The sequence below is a fragment of the Mus caroli genome, unplaced genomic scaffold (assembly GCF_978045245.1).
Source record: "Mus caroli unplaced genomic scaffold, Mus_caroli_1 scaffold_16, whole genome shotgun sequence".
Lineage (NCBI taxonomy): Eukaryota > Metazoa > Chordata > Mammalia > Rodentia > Muridae > Mus > Mus caroli.
Window position 1 is genome coordinate 37294686 of NW_028227271.1, and position 26404 is coordinate 37321089.

A 26404-nucleotide genomic window follows, 5' to 3' on the forward strand; every position below is an offset into this window, starting at 1 on the left:
GTGGTGTGTCCTGAATTCCTGGGCCATGAGAGCTGTTGACTAGAGTCTGTGAGCACAGCTTCTTTGGTGCTACCTAAGATATACTCAATTTCTCCAGCACCCCCTTCTCTGCTCAGCAATAGTGTTGGAGGAATGGAAACTTTTGCCACCAACAGCATTTGCTAGCAACTTCCTTCTCTGTGGTTTTTGTCTGTCATCCCCTTGATAAAAGAATTTGAGCTGTGCCTCTGTCACCAACACTCATGAACTGCATCTTAACATAAAAAACAGCCCCCTTTCAAGAAGCAGGCTGCCTGAGAAATGATGCACCATGTGCTCTGAACTAGGTCACTCTCCACTCAGGGAACTCTGGGTGCGCTTCACTCTGCATGTGTGTCTCTCGTACTGCAGGCTTCGAGTACCTTCCACAGCTGGAGGAGAGAAAGAAATGGGGAATAGCATGAAATCCACATCTCCACCTTCGGAGAGGCCGTTATCCAGCAGTGAGGGTAAGTGTGACTTCTCTAGAGAGATATTTAACTCAGTCCTGCAATAGCCCACTGTGGGTGGTGGCTCGTGTTAAAACTGGGCAGTGGGTACCTGTGTGACATTGTATCAATCCTTCACTTTGTGCTTCAAATAGTTAAGAATGAAGATTTGGAAGGGTTAGATACTTGGCGCTGTAAAAGTGTTGTCATCTTTAGAGGGAACTCTGAGACTGGTAGGCTCCTTTGACAGAGTACATGGTTTTGAGCCACTGTAAAGCTTAAAATCTCAAGTCCTGTGTGCATATGTTCTTGAAAGAGCCATGAACTGAGAGCAAGGCCTCTGAGAGGAGGCAGAGGGAGTTCAGCGCTACTCAGCTCATGACTTCGGGTTTGTCTATCTGTGTACACTGTAGTTTTCCTAAATGAAAAACATAGGCTTCCAACTTTCCTCCCTTCGGCCCTTTCTCTCTCCTCCTTTCTCCCTCCACCTCTCCCTCCCTCCCTTCCTTCCTCTCTCTCTGAATTTTAGGAATACAGTCTGGGGAAGAAGGGCCTTTATGCTTGAACAAGTCTAATGAAAACAAACCCCCAAAACTTGCCCATTTGCTTTTACTTTTAAAATGCTAATTGACAAAGTAAAATTTCTTCTTTTTCCATTATGTGGGCAAGGGACTGCATCTGAAAAGGAGGTTCAGGGGTCTCCCCTCTGACTGCTGGTTTAGAAAAAATTTCTCAGGCCTGTACCAGGGTATACTCCAAATAGTCGCACAATTGCCCCACCCTGAAAAGCTTCCTCTGTTGTCAGGCCTGATTCTACTTCATCTTCACATACATACCTATTTGAATGAGGGAGAAGCTGCCAGGTCACTGCTACTCTAACTGACTCCCATCAGGCATTGCCTGAACTGCTGACGCTTCCTCTGATGGCCTGGGTGACAAAAAGCTCAGGGTAGGAGGTTCTGCCCTATAAATCTCAGGACACAAGAATCCTCTTGGCCTTTAGGAGTGCCTCCTCCAGCCAGGACAGCGAATGCCTGGGCATGGATGTTCTTCATCAGGGTGATTCCCAGGAACTAAGGTCATAAAGAAGTAGTCAATTTGTTGGGAATAGTGTACATTTCAGAGGAAAAAGACCCCTAAGTAGTGTCCTTTAGAAGCTGTGTGATCTTGGGGAAGTACCCCCAGTCTTCTATGGCTTTCCTAAGGGACTTAAGCTTGTGCCACCACAGTAGAGCAAAGAGCAGTGACCTGGTTGTAGAGTGGGGACTCTTTGAGATCCACTTAGGTCTGCTAACCTCAGTAGATTGTATCTACATAACCATCCTTCAAGTGTGAGCTTCCCTCAAGTGTGCACATCCCTCAAGTATGAATGCAGTGGAACTGGCAACCCCAGGAACTTTCTCGCAGAATTGCAAATAGTGAATTTCCCAGTCCACACAAACTTTCAGACACCTCCTCAGGGAGGGCCACATGCATACAGCACAGAATTAATTAAAACCGGGGGCTTCCCAGGATGTTGGGGAAACACATTTCCACCCAACAAAGACAACCTAGTTACTCTGCTGTAATAGTCCCCTCCCCCACTCCTGCCGATTGGTTTCTTCCTTCTGCATTACTGTGACCTACAGTGACACCTCATGTCAGAATTGACCATGCAAACCAGCTGTGCTCAGAACCCATCCCACTGTGCCCGGGTACAAATCACACCCAGTCAACATGCACTTACAGAGTTGATACCCGTGAAAAACAGGGCTGAGCAAGGTAAGGAGAGGAAGGAAGCAAGTAAATCTGAAGGCCCAGCAGAACTGTGATGGCGGGTGGAAAGTGGAGATCAGCGAGCTGTGTTTCTAACCAGGCCCTGGAAGGCCTTAAGCCCCTAAAGCTAGCAGATCCCAGGCCAGTGCTAGTTCTGCTTTCATATTTAACACAATCACGAGCTGACTGGCCAGGTCATCATGGTGTCTCCTCAGTTCTCATTTTTATAACAGTGATAATTGTAGTGTGGCTTGGTGCCCGAGGTGTGCCACACATGGCTCTAAGAGCTTTATGCATGTGATGTGAGCCATTGGATATACATATGCATATCACATAAGAATAGCATCTCACGTGAAAATTCCTTCAAAGCAGCTCCTAATTTTTATAATAGTCCAACCACATTATCACTATCACACTCTTCGATTTGCAGTGGAGGAAACTGAGGCCATGTCATAGGCCATGCCTAATGTCCTCCAGCTCATCAGGGATGTGAGAGGAGAAACAAGCAGATTAACTGAGTGTAGTGGTCAGAGTCCTCCCCTGCTTTAAAGAACAAAAACAAAAACAAAAACACTCCATCATAATCCCAGGGTATACTGTGCTCAGAGAGAGGATATGCCAGAAGTAAGGAATTATGCTCAGTTAACAGATTCAATGACACAAAAACTCTTGGGCCATTGCAAGAACTCATAAATGAAGTACCAGTCAGATCTTAGCTTAGGTCCTCATTTCTATATCACTAACCCATTCCTGGAGCATGGGGTGGCTTTAAGTGGAAGGATATTTGACTTCTGAGTCACTTTACCCTTAAAGAATATAAAATACAAGTAGGTAACCTATCAAATCCATACCTGAAGATGGTAGAACTCACAGACCTGGCTTCCATGCATCAGCAGAACTTGGTAGGCCTTCCTCCAAGCCAGCCTGCAGCTCCATCTGGTTGGCTATGTTCATATGTGTTGCTTTGCTTACTGACAAACTTACTGAAAGTCAGGCCTAATGGTGACCTTTCAGAGGCAATGTGTTTGGATATGAGTCAAAACAGGATGAAAGCAGAAGTTGAAATAATGCAGCCATTTAGCCCTGCACCCACTAGCCACAGGTGTTGCCTGCATGAGCTCTGAATGCTCACTTGGATCTATCTGGTCTTTATCTGTGGGGGATGGAGTGTTGATTGAGGAGAGCCTAGACACAAGGTGCAAAAAGAGATAAATGAAGTGACCATAGGCCTGAAGTCTCATGCTGTTCTGTGGACATGCCATCAACTCTCCAGCTTTGCTCATTCTATCCCCCAAATAAGAATGGGTGACCTAAGGGGCTGGGGAGAATATGAGAAAGAAGGAATGGGTAGTTTCTATTACAGCCACAAATGGGGCTACTGAGCAGGTGCTAACATTAGAAATGAAGCGGTTGTGGCATGCTAAAGAATAAACAGGCCACAAAGGCCTAGCTCTTCTAGCTAGGTAACATGTGGCCAGGAAGCTCTGTCTGGGTTCCTGTCCTAACATGATACATTTGTATATTCACTTCTCCACCCCTACTCATTCCCCAGGTATCAGCAAATATTTGGATTTTCTTTTTCTCCTCTTACCAAGTGGAGTTTGTATTTAGATGGGCCAAAGGTAGTAAGAAAGCCTCACATTGCCTCTCCTTTGTGTCAGTAACACTGAGATGGTCCAGCCAGAGCTGGTCTTGATTGGGAAAGAGTGTGCTTATCCTCTGTGGGAATGTTCCTTTGAGTCATGAAGTCCACATAATCCACCACAAGGCAGATTTTGATATATTCTGTTTTCATATGGGAATGAGCCAAGCTCTAGTTAGCTAAAAAAAAGCCTTGCTTCAATCACAGATCTCTAAAGTGGTGGTATGTGGGTCAGCCCAGCTGATTTCAAATGCTCTGAGTTCCTCGTGGCCAGCACAGATGGACTTTGTGACTCTCATTACTGACCATGCCCCTCCTTCCTTAGCCTCTTTCCTGCCTCGTTCATTATACGGCAGTATCTAAATGTTTAGATTTCTGAAAAAGGAATGAAATTCTACTCTGTATACAAGGTAAAGTCCTAATGGGTTTGTACCATCCTCTTATTTTGCTTCCACATTTCATGCTACATGTATAAGTCTGCCTAAACAGGTAGCTTAAACGTTTGTCAAAATGTCTGCCATACAGTTTGTTAAAAAGTTTAGTCTCTTTTTAAATAAATAAAAAACCACACATGCAATTTTTTTATAAACCCATGGCTCTGAGAGGGCTTGAAGATGTCTCTGAGAAGAAAACCTGAAATCCCACCTCAGACATTTATTTCCCTGTAGAGATCAGAGTTCAGGGAAGACAGTGGGGCCCTAAAGCCAAATTTGCTCACTATGGCCACACTGATGCTCCCTGGAGGTTTAAGCCAGGCTCTGTGTCTTCTATTGGTTTGTCCTTTGCTGTTCTGTCTCTGAGGAGAAGGAGAAGGAACACATTTAATGTTCCTGAAACCCTTAGGCAGAAAACCAAGTACAAGGCTGTCCTGGCGAGAGTTCACTGTCATAACTGTGAAAACATGGCTGTTAAAAAAACTCCATGAGAATCTGCCTCTGCAACTGTGAATCTGTAACCCCCAGAATCCCTCTGTTTTTCCCCTGGAATGCCTGCATGCACAATGGGCTTTTGTGTTTTCTTTATTTCTGTTTCCTTTTGTTTTTACACTATAAACGGTGGCTTTGTAATGTTTCACAGTTTTAACCTTGAGTGTACAATGTGACCACATCAAGCCACGAACACCATGGTGAGCACGGGCTCTAATTAAAGGGTCGATTCTTGTCATAGATATTGTATTTTAGGAGTCATTTTAACAGTTTTTCATATGGGGATACACCAATCAGTTTTTTTCTGCCTGGAATTCTCTGGGGAAAGCACAGAGAACCCTAACATAGAGTCAGCTCCATTTTGTTTCCCACACATATGCCTAGAGTGTCTGGCAAGCTCCAGGCTGTGCCCAGGGCTGCCTGACACTGAATACCCCCGTGATCAGTTTTCTAGGGGCTCACAGCCAGGTAAGGGCATCCTCTGACGGTCATATGGATGTGCCAGGGCAACTTTCAGACACGGCTTCAAAGGAAAACTTCAAGTAAAGGCTAGCAAAGCACAGAGTCTCTTCCAGAGGCTGGAGTTGCTGAGGGTGCAGAGGTGAGGAGAGATCCAGTGTGACCAGGCAGAGGGACAGCTCCTGCTGAGGCTCCTAGGCCTGGGGAAGACCTGTAGCTCTCAGCTGAGGGAGTAAGCGGCTGTTTCATAGTTGGGTACATCAGGCCAGGAACCATGTATTTCTATATCAGGAGCATCCCCTGCCCATCATGGTTACAGAATAGGAAGTTCTTGGTGGGGGTGGGCATGAAAGGCGGCACACCCTCAGGCACCCAGACTCTTGAATGGCAGCCCCAGCAGCTGGGTAGACTTTCAGGGAAGATTTATCTTGGGCTCCTTGATGGCCCGGCCTTTCCTGTTGACCTGTACCTCACTCTGCATTGGTACTTTGACTTATAGGTAACCTCCAAGATTGCTTAAGGTTCCTGCCCCAGAGGCTGGCTCTACCCTTATCAGAACTCACAACTTCTTTCTTCAAACCTAATCCACCTTGAGTGCTGCTTCTCATTTGTGGGGTTGCATCTGGGCCACAAAGAGAAGAGCCTCTTTTTGAAAACTTTTGTTAGGGCAGTGTTAGAATCATTCAGTCACAGGCTCAGGCCAGCAGTCTTACAGAGCTAACCTCTCTGTTCTGACCCAGCTGTTTCTTGGGAACCTGTATTCCTTTCCAATGACTCATTAGGACACTTATTTTTGGTTTCCTCTTGTAAACATTTACATCATTTATTGCCCATGACTCAGTTTCCCAAAATGAACAACACATTTGCGTGTGCTATTCCACTGTGATAACTGATTTCTGCTTCATTCACCAATCGGTACTTAGCTGACTCCTGAAAGCTCTGCTCAGATTACTCAGTCTCACATTTACTCTCTCTCTCTCTCTCTCTCTCTCTCTCTCTCTCTCTCTCTCTCTCCCTCCCTCCCTCTCTCTCTCTCAGCTCAGACTGCACAAAAGATTTAAAAGTTGACCTGTAGGACTTTTAAACTGTGAGAGGTCAGAGCTGGCTTGCTAGGGAGCCAGCCTGCACAGCTAAGTATCAGGGTTCTACTGAACTTTCTGAAGCCAGGGCATAAGCAATGGCTCTTATGATCACAGGACCTAGAATGCTTTAATCCCAGCACTCGGAAGGCAGAGGCAGGCGGATTTCTGAGTTCAAGGCCAGCCTGGTCTACAAAGTGAGTTCCAGGACAGCCAGGACTACACAGAGAAACCCTGTCTCGAAAAACCAAAAAAAAAAAAAAAAAAAAGGAGGAAGAGGTGGGCTTACTCATTGCTGCTGGGCTCAGGGTTGGGCCTCAATGAGGAGTCACTAAATGAGTAAGTATAAGATGTAACCCAGAAGAAGGGGTTCTGATGCCCAGCCAACCGGTACAGTAGTAACTATCTTTGCTGCTTTGTAAGTGTGTTGTTTCCCTCAAATGTACCCTAATACTAATCTGCATCAACACATATGGGTTATGGAAAATCACTAAGGATGGGAGAAAATGTTGCTAGGCATCAGAAAGGAGATTTGTATCTTATCATTGCATCTCTTTAGCCAACTGGACTCACATGAACCGACGAGCACACTTCCCAGTGCAAATGTCGTTAAAATCTCATACATACGTACATAATACATACATACATACATGAGCTCATATTAAGGGGAGGCAGAATGTAGGTCATGTAGAGTGTCAGATGTCAACCTAAAGGATTTAAATTTTAACATACCTACAACAGAAAGTACTCACATTTTATGCACAGTCTCAACCCTGCTAAAACCCCTACTGATTAGAGGTATGATGCAGTGCTCATCCACTCCAAGGAAGAAGGGTGTATGTGTGTGTGTGTGGTTGTTGTTGTTGTTGTTGTTGTTATTGTTTTGTATTTTTAAACACAGAGCCTGAGGAGCCCTGGAGGATCCTCACAATTGATTAGCCTGACACTTTCCTCCAAGTACCACAGATGTGGGACACACAGGGCCTAAAGAGGGCACCTGAAGAAATAGTACTAAGAATTTTTAAAATTATAATTATATATGTGTATGGTGTGTTTTGATCAGATTCACTTTTTTACTCTTCATGTTGGATACCTTCTTTACAACTAGTCTCTCTCCTTATCTTCTGTTTCTCTCTCTCTCTCTCTCTCTCTCTCTCTCTCTCTCTCTCTTTCTCTCTCTCTCTCCTTCTCCCTCTCCCTCTCCCTCTTCCTCTCTCTCTCTCCATCCATCCATCTATCTATCTGACGATTGTTGCTCTCCTAGTTTAACTAAAATTGCTTGTCTGTGCATGGATGGGGAGCAATATTCACACAACTCCTCACTGCCCACACCATTACCTCATTAACTGTCAGTAGCACTCCAAGGAGTAGTAGTGCCCTGGAAATCCCTCTAAGAAGGAGTCTTTTCATAGCCTTCTGGGGTAAGGTCCTTTTATCTGTCATCCCATTTTTAAGATGCTGAGGCTTATAGACACAGGGCAGACCCTGAAATAAAGCTAGATAGTGTGACCCTAGTTTTTAGATCTCGGGACCCCCCTCCTTTTTTTCAGATGGGAACCCTGGGACCAAGGCAGGGTTGTGGTAGAAGCAAGTTCTGTGGCTGAAGATAGCCTGTCTGAAGGCTATCTTCATGGGGAAGAGGCCTGGGACACTGGGCGACTGGGAGTAGAGTTTCACAGACACAAGCTAGGAGGCTCCAGAGCAGTGGTTCTCAACCTTCCTAAAGCTGCAACCCTTTAATACAGTTCCTCATGCGGTGGGGACTAGCATCCACAAAACTACTTTGTTGTTTCTTCTTAACTGTAATTTTGATACTGTAATGAATCATAATGTAAATATCTGACATGCAAGATATCTGATATGTGACTCCCCAAGGGGTCAAGACCCACAGCTGAGAACCACTGTTTCAGAGGCACCCCCTCCCCCCACAGCTTTGTCTCTCTTTATTCCCAATTGCCTCCTGTACCTTGTCAGTGAAAACCCTCCTCTTTGCTTCCTAGGACTTGAAAGTGACTTCCTGGCTGTGCTGACTGACTACCCATCTCCTGACATTAGCCCCCCAATATTCCGGAGAGGAGAGAAACTGCGTGTGATTTCTGAGTGAGTGAGCCTCTCAAAACAAGTGTGATCCTCTAAACATGACTAACCCATCAGAGTTCCAGATCTAGTCAGTTGTCCAGTTCTACACAGGTGCTGGTCCTACTGTGAGGTGAGAAATTTAGTCCCTGCTGTGGCCTGCCCTCCCAGGACCTTACAGCCTCCAGTGGCACCCTTAGAATACACAGGGTGATGTTATGCACTAGGGCATGCTGGGAGGAGAAGCAGAATCCAAAAGCATTGTATATGATAACAGCAGTGCCTGTGTTCCTGCCATTGTCTTTAAGTATAGGTTTGAACTGCCTATAACACATGCTAAGGGCTCTGTGTACTTCAATTAAGAGTCTAATTGATCTAGACAAGCAAATGGATGTTTGGTTATACTTGAGGGAATAAACCAGTACAGGAAGTTTTTGTTTTTGAAACTCTTCAATCATGCATATCAGCTGAGGAAATGAACTGTTGGTCCCCCAGGGGTGGCACTGTCAGCATGTGAACAGGTTCCCCTGTGAGCACGTAACTTGTGACGAGAGATGTCTGCTGGGTATATATATAGGCTTTAAAAGCTAAATTTTGTGGTTGGGAAAATAGTTCTATTGGTAAAATGCTTGCTGAGTAAGCATAAGGACCTGAGGTTAACCCTTGGAGCACCCCCTCCAAAAGTTGGACATGATAGCATATACACCTATAATCTCAGTGTTGAGAAGAAAAAATAAGCCTTACTGCTGGCCAGCCAGTCTAGCCTGCTTAACAACTTCCAAGCTAGTGAGAGGTGCTATCACTAAAACAAATATGGGGCCAGCTACATGGCTCAGCATGTAAAGGTGCTAGGTGCACAAGCATGGTGACCTAAGTTTGATCCTCCAGACCCATGTAAAGATGAAAGGAGAGGAATAACTATATAGAATTGTCCTTTATGCATATTATGGTAAGCATTTGCCCCATCCCGAACATCATTCACATGCAGAAATGTACACACACACACAGATGAATATTTTCAGTGATTTGAAAAATAAAACAAGGTGGACAGTATCCCTAGAAATGACAACCAAGATTCACGTTTGGCATTCACATGCACACATGTGACAATCACAACATACCATCTCTCTCTCTCTCTCTCTCTCTCTCCCTCTCCCTCTCCCTCTCCCTCTCTCTCTCCCTCCCTCTCTCTCTCTCTCTCTCTCACACACACACACACACACACACACACACATACATACATACACACATACACACACACATACACACACACACACACATACACACACACACACACACATACACACACACACACACACAGAGACAGAGGAAATCTAAATTTTTAACTGGAGAAATGCAGGTCTAAGAGGTGATGACAGATCATGAAAGAGGAGTGTCCCAAGGGGCAATGAGTTAGTTTGATGACTACATCTTTGGCTTTACCATTTACACATGCATGTTTCCCTTTCTGCTTTGTCCTGACAGTGAAGGGGGCTGGTGGAAAGCCATTTCTCTCAGCACTGGCCGGGAAAGTTATATTCCAGGGATATGTGTGGCCAGAGTGTACCATGGGTAAGTATACATCTTAAAAGTACCATTCAGTGCCGGGCGTGGTGGCGCACGCCTTTAATCCCAGCACTCGGGAGGCAGAGGCAGGCGGATTTCTGAGTTCGAGGCCAGCCTGGTCTACAAAGTGAGTTCCAGGACAGCCAGAGCTATTCAGAGAAACCCTGTCTCAAAAAACCAAAAAAAAAAAAAAAAAAAAAAAAAGTACCATTCAGCCATGATGTGTATGGGTGACTCGAGTGATAAAAAAAAGCTCTAGCACTGTACAGTGGAAAGAAAGCATTGCTTAAAGGAATGGTTTTACCCCATCCCTGGAGTAATATTTCCCACTTTCTAGGACTTGATTCCCCAGCAGTAAAATGAAGCAAGTTGGAACTTCTTACTCAGACATAGTGCTCCTGCCATACCTGAGCACTCTAGGACCATGTCTAGGAAGCAGCCTAATTCAGGGGCTAAAAGTCAGTCTTTGTGAGTTCAAGTCTAGCTTCTGTCACTTCCAGACCATGAGATAATGGGCAAGCTTCTCAGCCCTGTGTATCCTCAGTTGTTCAGCAGAGATCACAGCGTGGGATGATGGGGGAATGGTACAGACTTACACTGCTGAAGTGGAGGTGGTGCTGGGCAGCACAGGGATCACACTTCTGTAAGCATTGGCTGTGTTCCCTCCATAAAGGCAGCCACTGGCAGAGGAGCAGCCAGCACACTAGGTTCTTTGCTCCTGCAGCCAGGCAGGGGACTCATGGTCTCCTGTGAAGCTTTGACACTACCAAACTAACACCCAGGCTTCCCTTCTGCCATGGAGGGGCCTTGGGAATATGACTTAGCCTTGCCAAGCTGCAGGCTCCTCTTCTGTCAAGATACCAAGGCAAAACCTCAGCTAGGTCATGCACAGCAGAGAGGAAACATGAAGCTAGCAACTGCCACTGTTCAAGTGATAAAGAACCTGACAGACTCCATTAGCTTCCACTGGGAAGAAAACATTCGAGCTCTTGAATTCACTATGGGTAATCTTAATCACTTGTGCTACAATGGGGAAGGTGAACAGAGGTGGTTGCTATGGGAGTCATGTCCAATGAGATTGGAGTTAGAAACTGAAGTTTAAAACCAGAGACTTGCTCGTTCCTCAGCTTCCCATACCAACGTATCCCTTCATACTGAAGGCATAGGGCAATTGTAGGAGCTGAGGTGGTGAGATGCCCAGATGACTAACATAATCCTGGCCCTATCAGTCAGCCCATCAAATAGATGGAAAAAAGAAAGCTAGACACTAGACACCAGAATGTTTAAGGAATCGCATATCCCCTCAGAATGCACAATTTTACCCTCTCAACTGATGATAACTTGGAAAAATTACTTAATCAGTCTGATCCTCGGGCTTCTCTTCTGAGCCTGAGGGGAAGTTTTACCTGTTTAGGATATCTAGGTAAGCATTTGTCTTTACATGCTTAACACACTAGCAATATACTAAGACAATTCACATCCCTACATGGGTCTTGATACTGTTTTATTTTCACAGTTATGAATAGGACTTTTATGAAGGGCTTGGGTGTACAAATATTTTCTATATACATTAAAACTAATACATGTGTATTTTGTTGTACTTGGGAATAATTGGATAATTTGTAAGTAGGGCATATCTTGGTTCTAACAAGGAAAGTGATCATGATGTGGAGGTAAATGGAACCACTTTTATACCTGTGGTGTCCTGGATCCTGGTGCTCAGGAGGGCTCAGCCTGTGTGCTTCAACCTCAGCGTGCATGTGCCTTTATAAATAATGCAGGGAGTGAGATGGAAGTTTTACTGTTCTCCACAGCCTGAGTTAGACCTAGGGATTAACAGCCAATGTCCTTTCTCTAGAATACAGCATCTGTTAACAACACACCTACCCCTTGGCAGGAGGCAGGCAGAGCTCAGTATGCAAAGGAAGCAGAGGCCATAGAGTTTGGACTCAGGTTGCTTTGGTGCTGAGTGTCCTACTATGAGTACCTTGTATGTCACTGTTCTGTGACAGTAGTCCTCCCAGCTGTGTTGGGCCACTGTGTAGCACAGCAGTTATCTTTTCCCATTGCTAGGTGAAAACAGTGAGAAACATACAAACATACAATAACGATTATGCTTAAACACAAAGAGCATCCTCATGAAAGAGTGCCACTTCCCCAGGAGCAGGACCACACTGCACCTCTGTCCTTCCCCATGTCCACTCTGTCATTCCCAAACCTCCACCAAGGACACCCGAGATGCCTTAGATACCATAAGAGAACACAATAGTGCATTGTTTGGAGTGTTGTTGCCTTGGCAGAGTGTACAGGAAAGATCCACATAGTGTACCAACCTGAAGAAATAAGATCAGGTCCTGCTCTAGTCAGTGCCAAGAAACAGGGCAAGAAATACCATATATAGTACATATTCTCAGTCATTCCTTATGCAACACTGGGCACAAATGGGTACTCAGAGCACTTTGAAAGAATGAGTGAATGAGTAAATGAATGAATAAAACAACAGTTGACTTCCCTCATCTGTGTAATTTTGGCAGCCTTCTAGTAACTGGCTTTTGACATTGTGTTTATTTTAGAGTTAGCAAGTCTTGATTTCTTGTGGACACTTAAGGCTGTCCTCTTTACTCTTAGCTGGCTGTTTGAAGGACTGGGCAGGGACAAGGCTGAGGAACTGCTGCAGCTGCCAGATACAAAGATTGGTAGCTTCATGATTCGAGAGAGTGAAACAAAGAAAGGTGAGCCTTGTTTCTTGTTTTTTGGTTTTTGCTTTATTAACATATGGCCACATAGCCCATGTTGCTCTCAACTACCTTGCTATAGATCTATTCCTCTTCTCCCACATGCATGTAGAGACCCTGGCCTGTGGTCAGCTCCCTGGTCATGCCTTCCCTGAGACAGGAAGATAAGGATAGGGCAAGACATAGTTCCCTCAACTGAGAGCATACATGAATAACAGGCCTGGGCAGCATCTTGATATACAGATTGTGGCATTAGGACTGGTATGGCCTGTACTCTGTTTCTGGGCTGATTCTTTTCTTCTCTGAACTCAGTTTGCTTATTTGTGAAGTCATAGTGAGACTCAAGTGGTGTGCACATGGTAGGTATTCTTGTAGTTTTCCTGTGCACAGGCCCTCAACAGCAGTTACTTCTGAGCTGGGGTAAAATGGGGCATCTCAGAGAATAAGGACAAGCAGGTGTGAGCTTGTAAACTCACAGTGATCTTTATCACCATGATTTCCTGTGTCACTAAAAAGAGAAACAACAAAGTCCTTGTCACCCTTCAAGCCTGGGGGTAGTGGCAGGCCTAAATTGCTAGGAGACTGCCTCTCTACGAGCCTGGATCCTTTACCATGTTAGGTAGGGTATTAGTCTGAGAAAGTACTTATCACTTTGCCTGTATGCTCCCAGGTTTTTAAGATACAGGATCCAAACACTTCACAGTACCCTCTCATGCGCAGTACACTCCTTTTTTTCCAACTCAGGGTACTCACTGTAAAGAACTACTTCATAGAAAAAATTATGGGATATAAATGGATAAGAATGACTCATAAAAAGTAACCAGAAGAAAGTCTGTTGTAGAGTTTAGGGATATAATATATATGTATCTTATATATTTTGTATATATACTTATACATAAAACATATATATTATATATAATATATTATAGACTAGATATGGATAACTGAACTGCTTGTTTCTCATTATTATTTTGATATTTTAAAAATTTTTAGGTTTCTTTTTTAGATTATCATGTAATTACATTATTTCTCCTTCCTTTTTTTCCCTCCAAACCCTCACATGCATCATCAACTGGGTCTTTTTCAAATTTATGGTCTCCTTTTCAATAATTGTTGCTATATTTACATATATGTGTGTACACATATATTCCTAAATACCTAAGTACAACCTGCTCACACTGTATCACATTACTTGTATATATGCTTTTAGGGATGACCACTTAGTATTGGATAATTTCGCTGGGGAAGATTCTTTCTCCCATACCTAGCACTCTTTAGTTGCCTGCATTTCTTTGTCTGGGGTTGAAGCCTTTTTAGGGGAAGCATATTCAACTTCTCAGCTTCTTTCTCACTCACAAGACAGAAATCACAGTATTTCTGAGTTTTCCCAGGACCTATTAAGGAACAGAGCCACATGATACTAGGGATTTCACTCTACTCTGGGGAAGCAGGGGCTGTAATATGTAACCATAGAGGTCCCAGAGCAACTTTTCTCACCAAAGCCTGCATAGCTAAGAGCAATACAGAGAAAGAAGCCTTACTTAGGTTCCAAGGTTCTCCATACACAGAGTATTCAAAGGATCCAGGGTTGATATGACCAAGGAGATAGAGGGCCCAGGGTGTCACAGTTCATGCCCAAATCACCTCATATTCAGTCCTGCAGAGGGTAGAACCAGGTAGAAGGCCCCTCCCATTGGCTATGCACAGTTCTGATGAGTTTCTGCTTGCCAATTCAGACCTGTTTGCCACATTTCTAGTTCCTGTCAATGTGACAAGAAGTCACATAATGAGTGATTCCAAAACTAGGACTGAAGAGCAACTAGATACACATGCCTCTCATGGTAGTCAGGAATCTGAAACTGAGGCCTGTACCCAGGGATGCCATCTTCAGTGAGATGACTCTGGACCATCTGAGTGTAGGCATCTGAGCCTCCATGTCTGCCTCTATACAATATTCAAGGACAGTCTCTTCCAGGTCTTAACTGACAGCACAGACTGAGTTCGAGCAGGTCTTACTTTCTACTTGGGGACACCAAGGCTCCAAGAGGTGATGGTACCTGCCAGTGCATTCTAATTTAATGATGATGCTGAAGGAGAAATCATTCTTTCACAAATTTCTCAGTGACTTAGAACACAACCCACCTGCTCCATGTTTCTAAGAAAATCTGGCTTAAACTGAGGAACAGGGAGCATGAAGGGTGAAGAACAATGGGCTCCCTTTCCTAGCACATGGTGTGGTGATACTGGGGATACACAGGCTGGAAGGACAGTAGTTAAAACATCTCAGTGTGCATTTGGAAAGGACTCCAGGGCTACCAACACTGTATCTTTCCTAACCAAATGCACAGAATCTCAGAGTTTACCTCAAAAAGGGCAAGATCCCCTCTGGGCAGGCCAAGTCACATGTAGAAGCTCCATAGTGAACTAACCTAAAAGATGGGTCTGAAGCAGCCTGTTACCCTTATGTGGAACTCTATGGATACCCCTGATCCCTGCTATCTCCTTTGCAGGTTTCTATTCACTGTCTGTAAGACACAGGCAGGTGAAGCATTATCGCATCTTCCGTCTTCCCAACAACTGGTACTACATCTCACCAAGGCTCACCTTCCAATGCCTGGAGGACCTAGTGACTCATTATTCTGGTAAGAGATAGGGAAGGTCAGTGGGGTGAGGCCTGTGTTCTACTGCATGACAGTATTTGGTAAGTGGCACAGGTCCCTGAGAAAAGCCATTGACTTTATCCTACCTGTGTTGTCATCTTCATATGCAAGCTCATTTCCTCAGCTAAACAAGATCACCTGAGCATGCTGCTTGGATAGCAGAATGTCCTCTTTGCATAAAGAAAGCATACCAAGATGTTTTGTGTTCACAACCACAGCCATATACTGTAGACACTTTGCTTCTCTTTAAGGTGTTTGTCTGTACAGGAACACTCTAGAGTGTTGTTCTGATAATACCACTCATTTCCCCTTTGCTGCATTTAAAACCTTTTCAACCTCCAATGTCAATCTCTCCCCACTTCTCTGAGGTAACCATAGCAGTAGAATCAGCAGCCATTTTCCTATTCCCAAAGTACACTGCTGCCTTTCTCTCCTTATCACTTCAGTTAATTGTGGTCTTGTCTGTGTTTGAGAACAAGCTCCCAGAAGAGAATATGTCTCCTAGGCTGACCAAGATGGGGAGAATCACCAAGAAGAATCATATGACTTGTGAGAATAAAGTGCTGTTAGTGGGAGAGGCATTAGACTGAGGAGCCCCAAATACCAGCCTTCTTGTTAGAATTATGGTCCATGGACAAGAGGGATTAGCAGTTAACTAGGCTTTCAAAGATGGACTCTTTGGATGGGATATAGAAACCCTGTTCTATATCTCATGTCTACCGGGTGGCAGATGTGGACCTGGGCCTCTGTGATTCTTTTTGTCTCACTTTCTTCCTGTGCAAAGAAGATGCTAATTGTTCCAACCTTTCAGAGGCGCAGTGAGAATTTGTGGGGCTGGAATGTGGAAAGTGTTGAACCCTCTTGCCTGCCACTTGGCCATGAGCACCTACAGAATGGCAACTGCTTTCCTTCAACCCCTTCCTTCTCAGCTTCACTGCCCAGTTGGAGGGAGGCAAAAATGGCATTATTTTGCTAACATCTCCCTGCCCCTTCAAGGTGCTTGACCGTGTACTGGGAACCTCATTTACAAACTTTAGGATTTGGGGTCTTTAGCTGAAGAAGCAAAGGGCATTTCAAGGAGGGAGGAACCCATAGATGACACCTCTGACCTACAAGAAACAGCACGTATTGAGCAATGGCTGCTGGCATAGGCAGATGTGTGCTCAAACTAGGTGGTGAAGGATATTGGGTAAGGCCTTGACCTCTTGCTCCATAAAGGTGGTAGGTACAGCCTTTTGTGGGGCATTGTATGACTGCTAAACACAATGGTCCTTGTGCCATGTCTAGCATTCTGATGGGTGCAAAATAATTTCAAGTATCACTTCTTAAAGCTAGTAGCTTGTTAAAAATGAAAGAGGAAGGGAGTCCTGGACTTCAACTGCCTATGTTTAAAGTTTGTTTGTGGTACTTGACTCTTAATAACAATCATATGAGGAGTGCACTGACCATAAATTTTGCATAGACAATAGCAAACATAAGGCTGATGTCACTTACTAGAGCTCTCATCATCAGGAAACCACATAATGCTGAGCTAGGCACACCCACTTCCACCTGAGCTTCTGGACTGCAGCTAAGACAGTAAGCTGGTGCAGTGTCTCAAGTGGCATTAAGCTAGTACCTTCCTGAAAGACACTTCTGATGATCTTGTGGATTGAAGGACTATAGTCAGAGGCTCACTGCTGCCAAACTGGAGAGGGCCTAGGAACCCAAATGCTTCCTGTATCTTGTCTCAGATCTCACTGGAAAAATGGGATCAAAACAGAGTTGCTGGGACCAGGGTGAATGAGATGGTGGACAACAGCCAACAGGCAGGACAGGGTTATGCATTTTCTATTCAAAGCCATACACTGCTTTTGGCATGTGTTATTGGTTCCAAGTCAGTGATTCAGGACTCTTGCTACCATTTACTTGGTGTTTTTTGTTCCATGTCCCAAGTATAAAGCTACTAACTACATAAAGTTTAGACAAACACTCGATGAGATAAACTGGGAGAGAGTGCTCAGCCTTTGGGTCATGTTGACTTGGTGGCTTTGTTTACTCTGTGTCATGCAATGTGTGTGTATAGATCTAAAGCCCAGCATTCTCAGGATCCATCTTGCCGTGTAATAGAGCTGAGGTGTCTCCCTGTTTTATGTCAGTGATGTGTCCTCCCTCCCTCTCTGAGAATCCATTGAACATCTAGTCCAACAAGGTACTGTTCCAGATGCTTCCTCAGACAGTTTATTTTTATTATTGGACAATGGCAACTCAGAGATGCACAGAACAAATGAAAGTAGGCAACCAGGAATGATCTCTAAAGTCTGAGGATAGGTGAACCAAGGCAAAGATACCCGTGTCCTGCTGGAGATGCCTCTGTGTCTTCCCAGGACTGAAGACAGGGCTAAGACCTTTGACCTGAGTAAAGTGGCACCACTCCTTAGTCCTGAGGTACCTGGGACAATAGTATCTGTGTTTCTCATGATGCATGGGCCAGAAAAGCTTGAAACTTATGGGAGTCATATCCTGCTGCTCCAAGAGAGATGAAGCCCTATGAGGCCAGTGGTGGAGGTGGTGGTGGTGAAACGCTGGGCTTATCTCATTTTTATTTTGCTCCTACAGAGTATGCAGGGTCAGAGGTTTTTCCTAGTCTTACATTGCCCCCTTTCTCTCTCTTGCCCTTTGGCTTTTGCTTCCTCCTCCCCTTCCTATTTCTTTTATATTGATCCTGCTTTTCACCTGTCTCCTCCTTTATTCCACTCTCTCAACCTTTTCCTCCTTCTCCCTCTCCTTCTTTTGCTCTTGCTTCATTTTTTCCTGCTGTGAACAGTACACATGCTGTGGAGGTGCCTGTGCTATAATCCATGGCTTCATTCTCTGACCCATCCAGGTACAGTTACATGAACGTATTCCTAATATGATATCTCTGCTCTCAAATGGCTCTCTGTCTACTACACTCTTCAGTCTTCACCTTCCCTCCTTTTTGCAACTTGGGAGAACAAGGCTCAGAGATGCTTGATGTAACTCACCATCAGATCAAAGCCATAACACATACCCAAGTTTGGTTAACTCTGATCCCATATCTGTTTTCTGTCCACAAATAAGACTAAAGTTCATATCCTTCAGTAAATAGCAACATTGGTGAACCCCTGTGGCCCTTTAGCATCTTGGCCTCATTTTTCCCATACCAACAACCAGAGGCCTATACTGTTCTGGATCTCTGTTTTGTTCCCCATACTGCCTATAGCATGCCTGGATCCCTGACTATTGTGTACTTCCATTCACAGAAGTGGCTGATGGTCTATGCTGTGTGCTCACCACACCCTGCCTGGCACAGAACATACCTGCTCCAACATCCCACCCATCACCTTGCACCAGCCCTGGTTCACCTGTCACCTTGCGCCAGAAGACCTTTGACTGGAAGAGGGTATCCAGGTATGTGTTTGTGTGTGCATATGTGTATGTGTGTGTGTGCACATGTACCCCTCATAAACATATATGAGCACCAGATTGTGGGTGATCCTGGAACAAGAAAATTTATGAGAAAGTACCAGGCACTACTGTTGCCTCTGTTGGCACCATGAGCAAGGGCAACTTCTGAATTCAGTGAACACAGCTTTGGTGTCACTTAGCATATAGTGTCTATAGTTTTCAGGAGCCTCCAACGTTGCCAAAGTTCGTTTTCAATGGAAACACCCATTTTATTTTTTAACAAGACACATCACCCTGCTCTTTCTGATTATTAGAATCTCAAACAGAAACACATAAATAAATCTAGAATAAATTTAATATTTAGAATCTATTTACAAAGCTTAAACATTCTACTCAAATCTTAAGGTAATTCATTCTCCCTGAGAAAGGGAAAAATACTTCCATTAATTTTTCTATTTACTTCATCAGGAGCTATTGAGTTTCCAGATGTGTATATGTGGGCTGTAATCAGTGGGTATCTCATTAATTGGTCATGGGTCTACATACCTCATCAGTTAATTTAAAGCAAACCAGAGATAAGAATTTCCTGAGACATGAAATAAACAGCCAGTTCTTTAAAATACCATAAAAATATACATTAAGAATATTCCTGGAAAGTTTAAACCACACGAAGAAACAGTGTCTTCAAAAAATCATACAGCCCACCAATGCAAGAAATGAAATTTAAAACAGCTAGCGAAAATCTAACCTCCTCTCCTTCTTCCTCCCCTTCCTCTTCTGTCTTTCCCATCCTTTCATTCCTTGTCTCCACAACCTACTATGTCCAACATCCCTCTCTTCTCCACTTTCTCTGTCTGAATCTTTTGACACACAGATTGCAAGAAGGTTCAGAAGGAGCAGAGAACCCACTCAGAGTGGATGAATCCCTTTTCAGCTATGGTCTTCGGGAAAGCATCGCCTCTTACCTGTCCCTGACAGGGGATGACAGCAGCTCCTTTGACCGGAAGAAGAAGAGTCTCTCCCTAATGTACACTGGCAGCAAACGCAAGAGTTCCTTTTTTTCAGCACCCCAGTACTTTGAAGATTAATGACCTGGCTTGTACACAAAAAAACAAAGGCTTTGACTTGTCACCTGGGGTCTTATGGAGGCCAGCATTCCTCCTTGGTTACCTCAGGTCTTCCAGGAATCAAAGGAAATCACACAGAGACTGCCTTTACACACTGATCAGAGGAACTCCTCCCTGATGTCTGATCAGTATTGTGGCGTCACATCATGTTTAAATCATGATGAAATGGGGCAGCACGTCAAAGAACTGTGTGTGTATGAGTGTGTGTATGTAGAACAGAACACTCTTGCAAGAGTACTTGGAGACTGACTCCAACTCACAATCCAAATGGCCCTTCTCTGAGACCATGTGGAGAGCATCCATCTGAGAAAGAACATGGGGACGATGGCCTTCCTAGATCTTCAGAATGACCTCTACCTGGAGCCAAACTACCTTTATGGTCCAGTGAGACCTTTGGGTTATGTCTCTTCTCTTTCTAAAGGACCAGTGACACTAAACAAATATTCAGAAGAGATTACATCTCTGAGCCGAATGGAATCTTTAGCACTCAGGGGTATTGAAGTCACGTGGGCATTAGATGGCCATGCTAAGCCATAGGAGAGTATAGGGTAGTGAGGGAGAAAACAGGAGAGGGAGGAGGCAGCTCTACTGGAAAACCTCAGATAGACAGTCTTGACTCATCCAGTTGTTGGGGTTCTATGTTTTAGAACCCCCATTCCTCATGCCTATTGGAAGATGCCTGGGTGAAATACTGTGCTGAGGTCAAATGGGAATAAATGAGGTATGAATGGAATTCCTTAATGCTGGGATTCCAGCTGGAGCAGAGAGATAAGGAGAACAACATGATGTAACCCTGAATGTGAAACAGGAGGAACCCTCACAGGTACAATGAACTGAGGAGGAGTGAGGGTTACCCAGGTGTTCTTATTCCCATGGATCTACAAGGGAATACAAGGCTTGTTGGACCAAGTAGATTAGAATGCTTAATGTTTGTTTGTTTGTTGCTGTTTTGTTTTATTCTATAAGGAAGCTGGTTAGCTTTAGAGAATTAATTTATCCTGTATATTTTCCTGTAAGAAGGGCTGGCATCTGCATGAATAAGAATGCCCCTTTCTAGGAAAGGGGAACTGGAGAAGCTGAATGCTGCCATAGATTATTGTGAGAGGTGAGAGAAAACCCACAGGGCACTAAGGAAAGAGAAGCCTTCATTCTCTCTCACACCTATATCCTGCTGGAATGGGAGACAGGATAGTCATGGCTAACTCATCCCCGTCTATCACAAGGATTCTTGGTAAGAGAAATACAGGAAAGATTTGTCATCCATTATGTGCATTCAATATACCTGGGCTCAGCCTGCAGATAGTGCAAGCATATGCCTTGACATGACGTGACATATGGTTGGATCTGGTATTTTTACACCTAGAGGCATGGGTGCTCTCTGAGGTCTTTCAAAAAGGCTATTTCAAAGATACTGGTCAGTGTGTGAGAAACAAATGTCACACAAGGTCAGTGACTTCTGTTATGAGACCATGATCTCTGGCTCCTGATGTGTCTCTGTTCACTATCTTCTGTGCTGTTTTCTGTTGTGGTCAATGTGATTGGAACTTTGAGTAGTATGTGGGGGCACTTCTAAGTGGGAAGCATTACACTTTGCCAAATCATGTATTTATTCCTGATTAAAGTAAAACTAATACTTATTTAACCTTGGATAAGTGACCTATGGGTTGACAATCATGAATATGCCTTTCAGGAGTTTAAAGCTGTTGGTTTTCAATGAAGAGGTCAACTGGAAGGACACACACAAAGGTCAGCAAGAGATACTGCTCTGACTCGGGGTCCCCACCTCACTTCCTGTGAGTAGAGAGAGGAGGGATCAAGAGGGAGCATGGATTTCTTGAGATCATCATGATAACTATCTTCCTATTATTTCTATTATTTGAGCTACTCAGTCTCCTGAGAATCTCTTTCCACAAATGTTATCTGGACACCTGTTCATCTTAACTGCTGAGGCTTGTGGTTGTGGAGGTCTCCAATGTCACAGATGGAGCAGGATGCCATTAACAAAGATCCACTTTCTGAGGAAGAGAGGGGTGCAGAAAATAGGAGCTTTTGTGCAGCTGTGACTCTTTACATGGATGCTGAGGCAGGAACAACAGATAGCTACACAAAGATTTAGGAAGCACAGTCCAGGCCACAGGTCAGCGGGCAGGTCCTCTAGGCCTGAGCAAGTTAGCCTCCAAGAGATCAAAGGGCTGAATGGCTGAGCCTGAGGGTCTACAGCAATAGAAGCATCATCCAGAGGGTGGAGTCTGTAAGCCCTGAAGAGGTGGAGCTAAGCTTGGATATGGGAAAAATGCAGCTTGGGAAGGATGAATGTAGAAGAGTGATAACTGTTTACTAGGTTGTGGATGCTAGGTGGAAGTTGAATGTTGGAAATTCCAGCATCAAATTGAGACATAGTTCTAAGGTTGTATAGCCTAAAACTAAAGGAGGTACCCAAGAAAGGGTACACTCTGTCCAGGCCCAAACCCTCACTCTACTTTGAAGGGAGGCTGTGGAAGGTGTATCCCCGTGTAGAAGAAATTCTGTGGAGGGAGACACAGGTGCATTTATGAGACATTCTCTATCATGGGATTCAGGTGATCTTGATGAATGTGCGGAAATATTTGCACGCAGAGAATTGAATACAAGGGAAATTTTTGCTACATGTTGAAGCAAAAGGAAATGTAAGATGAGAATCAGTTACACAATACTACAGGAAATGCAGTCTAGGGAGAAGGCAGACAGCTTATATCCTGAAAATGATACCTTTTTTTTTTGCACTATTTTAAACAACCATTAAAGGTGCATTGTTGCCACCTTGAAAGAGGTTGAGAAAGAATTCCATGAATCTAAATTCTTAAAGGATTCTTGAGTAAACAGAAACACTGTTCAGAAAATGGAGAGCTTGGAGAGAACAGCACTGTCTACATTCCAAAATGTATGAGGCACTGCCGATAAGACAGCAAGAGGGGATCTTATTGCCTCAGTACAGCATGATGTCTCAGAAACAAAGACAGAGACACAATGAACTCAGCTTGGTGCTGGAGAGCTAAGAGAAGATGAGAGTTCATATCAGGCACAGTAAAGCACAGGGCCAGTGTCAGAAAAGTACTTTTAAATATAGGCATAATGTAGATTTTACAGAGAAATTTAATAGGTAACATGTAATAAAGAAGATGAATATGCAGAGCCTTACCAACTCAATCAAAAAAAATGGAGAAAAAAGGTGAGTCCAGTGAGTCTTGAGGGTGAAAAGAGATCTACTAAGGACCTTTAGCACAAGTTGTGGATCAACAGGGTCCTTCCTTCCTCTCCATCCCTCTGATACCTTCACCCTCCACTACTCAAACTCAGCCCTACTGAAGCGGATTAGTCCATGTTGGGGTGGTAGAGAAGCTTCTATAAGAAACCAGTGCCCTGAGTATAATACAGAAACTGTCCTGTTAAGGTTTCTATTGCTGTGAAAAGATACCATGACCATGGCAACTCTTAAAAATGGAAACATTTAAATGGGGCTGGCTTACAGTTCAGAAATTTGTTGTTTATCATCATAGTGGGACATGGTATTGGAGAGGAACTGAGAATTCTATATCTAGAACCACAGGCAGAAGGAAGAATGAGTGTTGGCTCACTTCTGAAACCTCAAAACCCACCCTCAGTGACACACTTTCTCCAAAAATGCCATATCTTCTCCAGCAAAGCTACACCTCCTAATCCTTTCAAATAATGCTACTTCCAGTGAACTTATAGGAGGAATTTTCATTCAAACTATCACAGACACTCAGCTTCTCATCTTATGAAATGCTCTGTAAATAGAAGGTATTGGCTCTATCCTCTGAGCTGCTTTGGTGCTGGGTCTCTAAGTCACTCCATCTGAGACTGCTCCAGCAGTATAGAACTAAGCTAGTTCATGTACCCAGCAGACAAGACATTCAAATTAATGCTAGAGGTAGGAACCTTTTAGAATCAGCTTGTTTCTGAACACAAGTATCAACCAACTGGAAAACACCATAAAAACTAATATGCCATTCACACAGCAACCAAATTATGGCATGCTAAGGGTCTCAACTCATGATTACAAAGACTTCCATGGAAAAACTATCTAAAACTCTATGAAATGATCCAAAGACATTTGAATATCGTATTCACCATTCTGTTATCAGCTTAATTCATGGGCCAAGACTAGACATTATAATGACGTAGATCTACCCATAAAATCAATAGATTAAAATTCTGTGAAGTTGTACTCAAATTCCAGGAGAGTTATTAGAAAAACATCAATAAAGTCATTATAAAACCTGTACAGAAATATTTGTGCTCAAGACTGGCCAGAGCAGTTTAGAAGGAGACAAGCTAGAGGAAAACACTCCCTCTGTGTTACAGGCATCAATCATAGGCAACAGTCTGTGAGACCGTGTCAGAATTCTCTCACCCTCCACAGTGTTGGCTGTGGACTACAAACCAGAGGCAATGCTGAGTGCTAAGAACCTGATAAGATCATTAAAATCCTGAAAGAATGGATATATTTGGATATGGTAGAATGAGAATCACTCTTGTTAGCAGAATAAGAATGTAAAGTCAGGCAGGAGGCTGGAGAGATGTCTCAGTGGTTAGGAACACTGGGTGCTCTTTCAAAGAACCTGGGATCCATTTTCAACCCTTATGCCCTGGCTCACAGTTATCTGTAACTCTAATTCTAGGTGTTCCAATAGCCTCTCTGACCTCTGCAGGCACCATGCACATAGGCAAAATACCCATATACATAAAATAGTAATTTAAAAAAATCAGGCAGAAATCCTCAAAGCCGATAACTATGTTATCTCGTTGCTAGTGGAAACTACACTGATACCATGACCATGGCAACTACCTACACTGGGAGTGTTGTAAAAGCTGCTTCCAAATGTGTAAAGCAGACGGAGGGGTTACCTACACTGGGAGATGGGCAAGGCTTGGGGCCTTGGGAAAGAGATTTCCAGGGACCTAACATACACTGTCCACTGAGGATAAATATGCCCAGAGGGGTGTCTGATCTTTTGATTAGTCCATGATGTCATCTACAAAGATTCTGGGCCATTTCCATACCTATCCTTGGACATATATAGCCTATAGGCTTGAGATTTGGCACAGCAGGGCACTTTCCAGGATTTGTGATGGCCATGGTCACATGGGAATGGAGCAGGGAAGGAAGGGTACAGATTCAGCTGAATTCCAGAGGCTGCAGCTGACCGGGAGAACAACAGACAGTTCTGGGTTAACAGCCTTGTCTCTCCCTGGAAACCTGGCCTAACTCAGCTCTGTCAGATCTGTTGCTATACCAAGCTAATTTCTTTTTGAACCTGGCCCAGAGCAGGTAAGTTATCCTGGGACTTTTTCAATTGAAGACGTGGATTCCTTTGGAATTGGAGGTAGTAAGAGGCTCAAATTTCTAGAGTAGATAGCACCTCCGAAGCCTTAGCCACATCAGTTTCTTAATGTGTTGGGCAGTAGAATTAAATATACTAATTTTATGCTAAAAAATTCTAGGTGAAGGGTTTTGCCAAAGGATCATTATCCAGGCTTACCTAGTCATAGTTTGACCACTTTTTAAGTACATCTTGTTTGTTTATTTGCTTTTGAGACGTCTTTTTACTGTGTAGCCTGGCTAATCCTGGAACTCACTCTGTAGACCAGGCTGGCCTCAAACTCACAGAGATCCACCTGCCTCTGCCTCCCAAGTGCTGGGGTTAAAGATGTGTACGACCTCATTAAGATGCTGAGAGAACTCTGTCACCAGAAGAGCACCTATATAATGAGGAACAACAGATGACTTGGATTTAGGTCCTGATCCCTCATGAGGTCTCTTCTCTGCTACGTGTACTTTGTTAAGTTGGTGAAATTCTCGAAGCCTCACATTTCTTATCTCAAGCTAGAAAGCAAAATAAAGACCCTGTGCCAGTCAGTGGGAGGCATCTGAGATAAGATAACGAAAATTTTGTCAAGTACAGGACACTAAATATTACCAGCACAGCAGCTTCTCTGGATGATTGTGTCAACAGTCCCCAAACCAGGGTTCACAGAGAGCACTAGATCTTAGGAATAAGCCAGCAGCTTCCACCCTCTCCCCAAACATCAGTTGGTAAAGCACACTGCAAGAGCCATGAATGTATTGAAGCATTTCTATTTGCTCAGTTCCAAATAAGCTCACCCGATCCCAAGGACTTCTGGGAGTGGTTGTAAAAGCTGCTTCCAAATGTGTAAAGCAGACGGAGGGGTTATTTTTAAATGCACTGCCATTTGTTTCTGACATTCCTCAAACACTTAAAACTCCACAAAGAAAAGTCTGCCTTCTGGACCCAGTGAAGGCATTCAAGCATCTCTAGGTCCTAAAAAGGGTCTGGTTGCTGACAGAGGCTGAGAGGAATACCTCCAGGATCAGCCTAGAGCACAAAAGACCGAGTTTAACACTAAGAACTGGAAGACCCTCGTGCTCCAAGCTCTCATCACTTGGATATACATCAGAATGGAACCAAGCTGCAAGAAGCA

At 44.0% G+C, this 26404-nt stretch overlaps 2 protein-coding genes across 3 annotated transcripts in view; one reads left to right on the top strand and one right to left on the bottom strand.

Annotated features, from left to right (window-relative positions):
- Positions 1–21537, top strand: part of Sla (Src like adaptor) — a 32929-nt gene extending 11392 nt beyond the window's left edge. Inside the window, exons 2-8 of one of the 2 annotated variants that reach the window (XM_085831623.1) lie at positions 391–488; positions 8329–8428; positions 9890–9976; positions 12599–12702; positions 15216–15347; positions 18629–18776; positions 19648–21537. In XM_085831623.1, the coding sequence (XP_085687749.1) occupies positions 428–488; positions 8329–8428; positions 9890–9976; positions 12599–12702; positions 15216–15347; positions 18629–18776; positions 19648–19861 (846 nt within the window). In that variant the 5' untranslated portion in view covers positions 391–427 and the 3' untranslated portion in view covers positions 19862–21537. Of the gene's footprint in view, positions 1–254; positions 489–8328; positions 8429–9889; positions 9977–12598; positions 12703–15215; positions 15348–18628; positions 18777–19647 lie in introns of those variants that run through there. The other variant, XM_085831622.1, reaches the window with a different exon arrangement.
- The window catches only part of Tg (thyroglobulin), a 180168-nt gene that overhangs the window by 50721 nt on the left and 103043 nt on the right, over positions 1–26404 (bottom strand).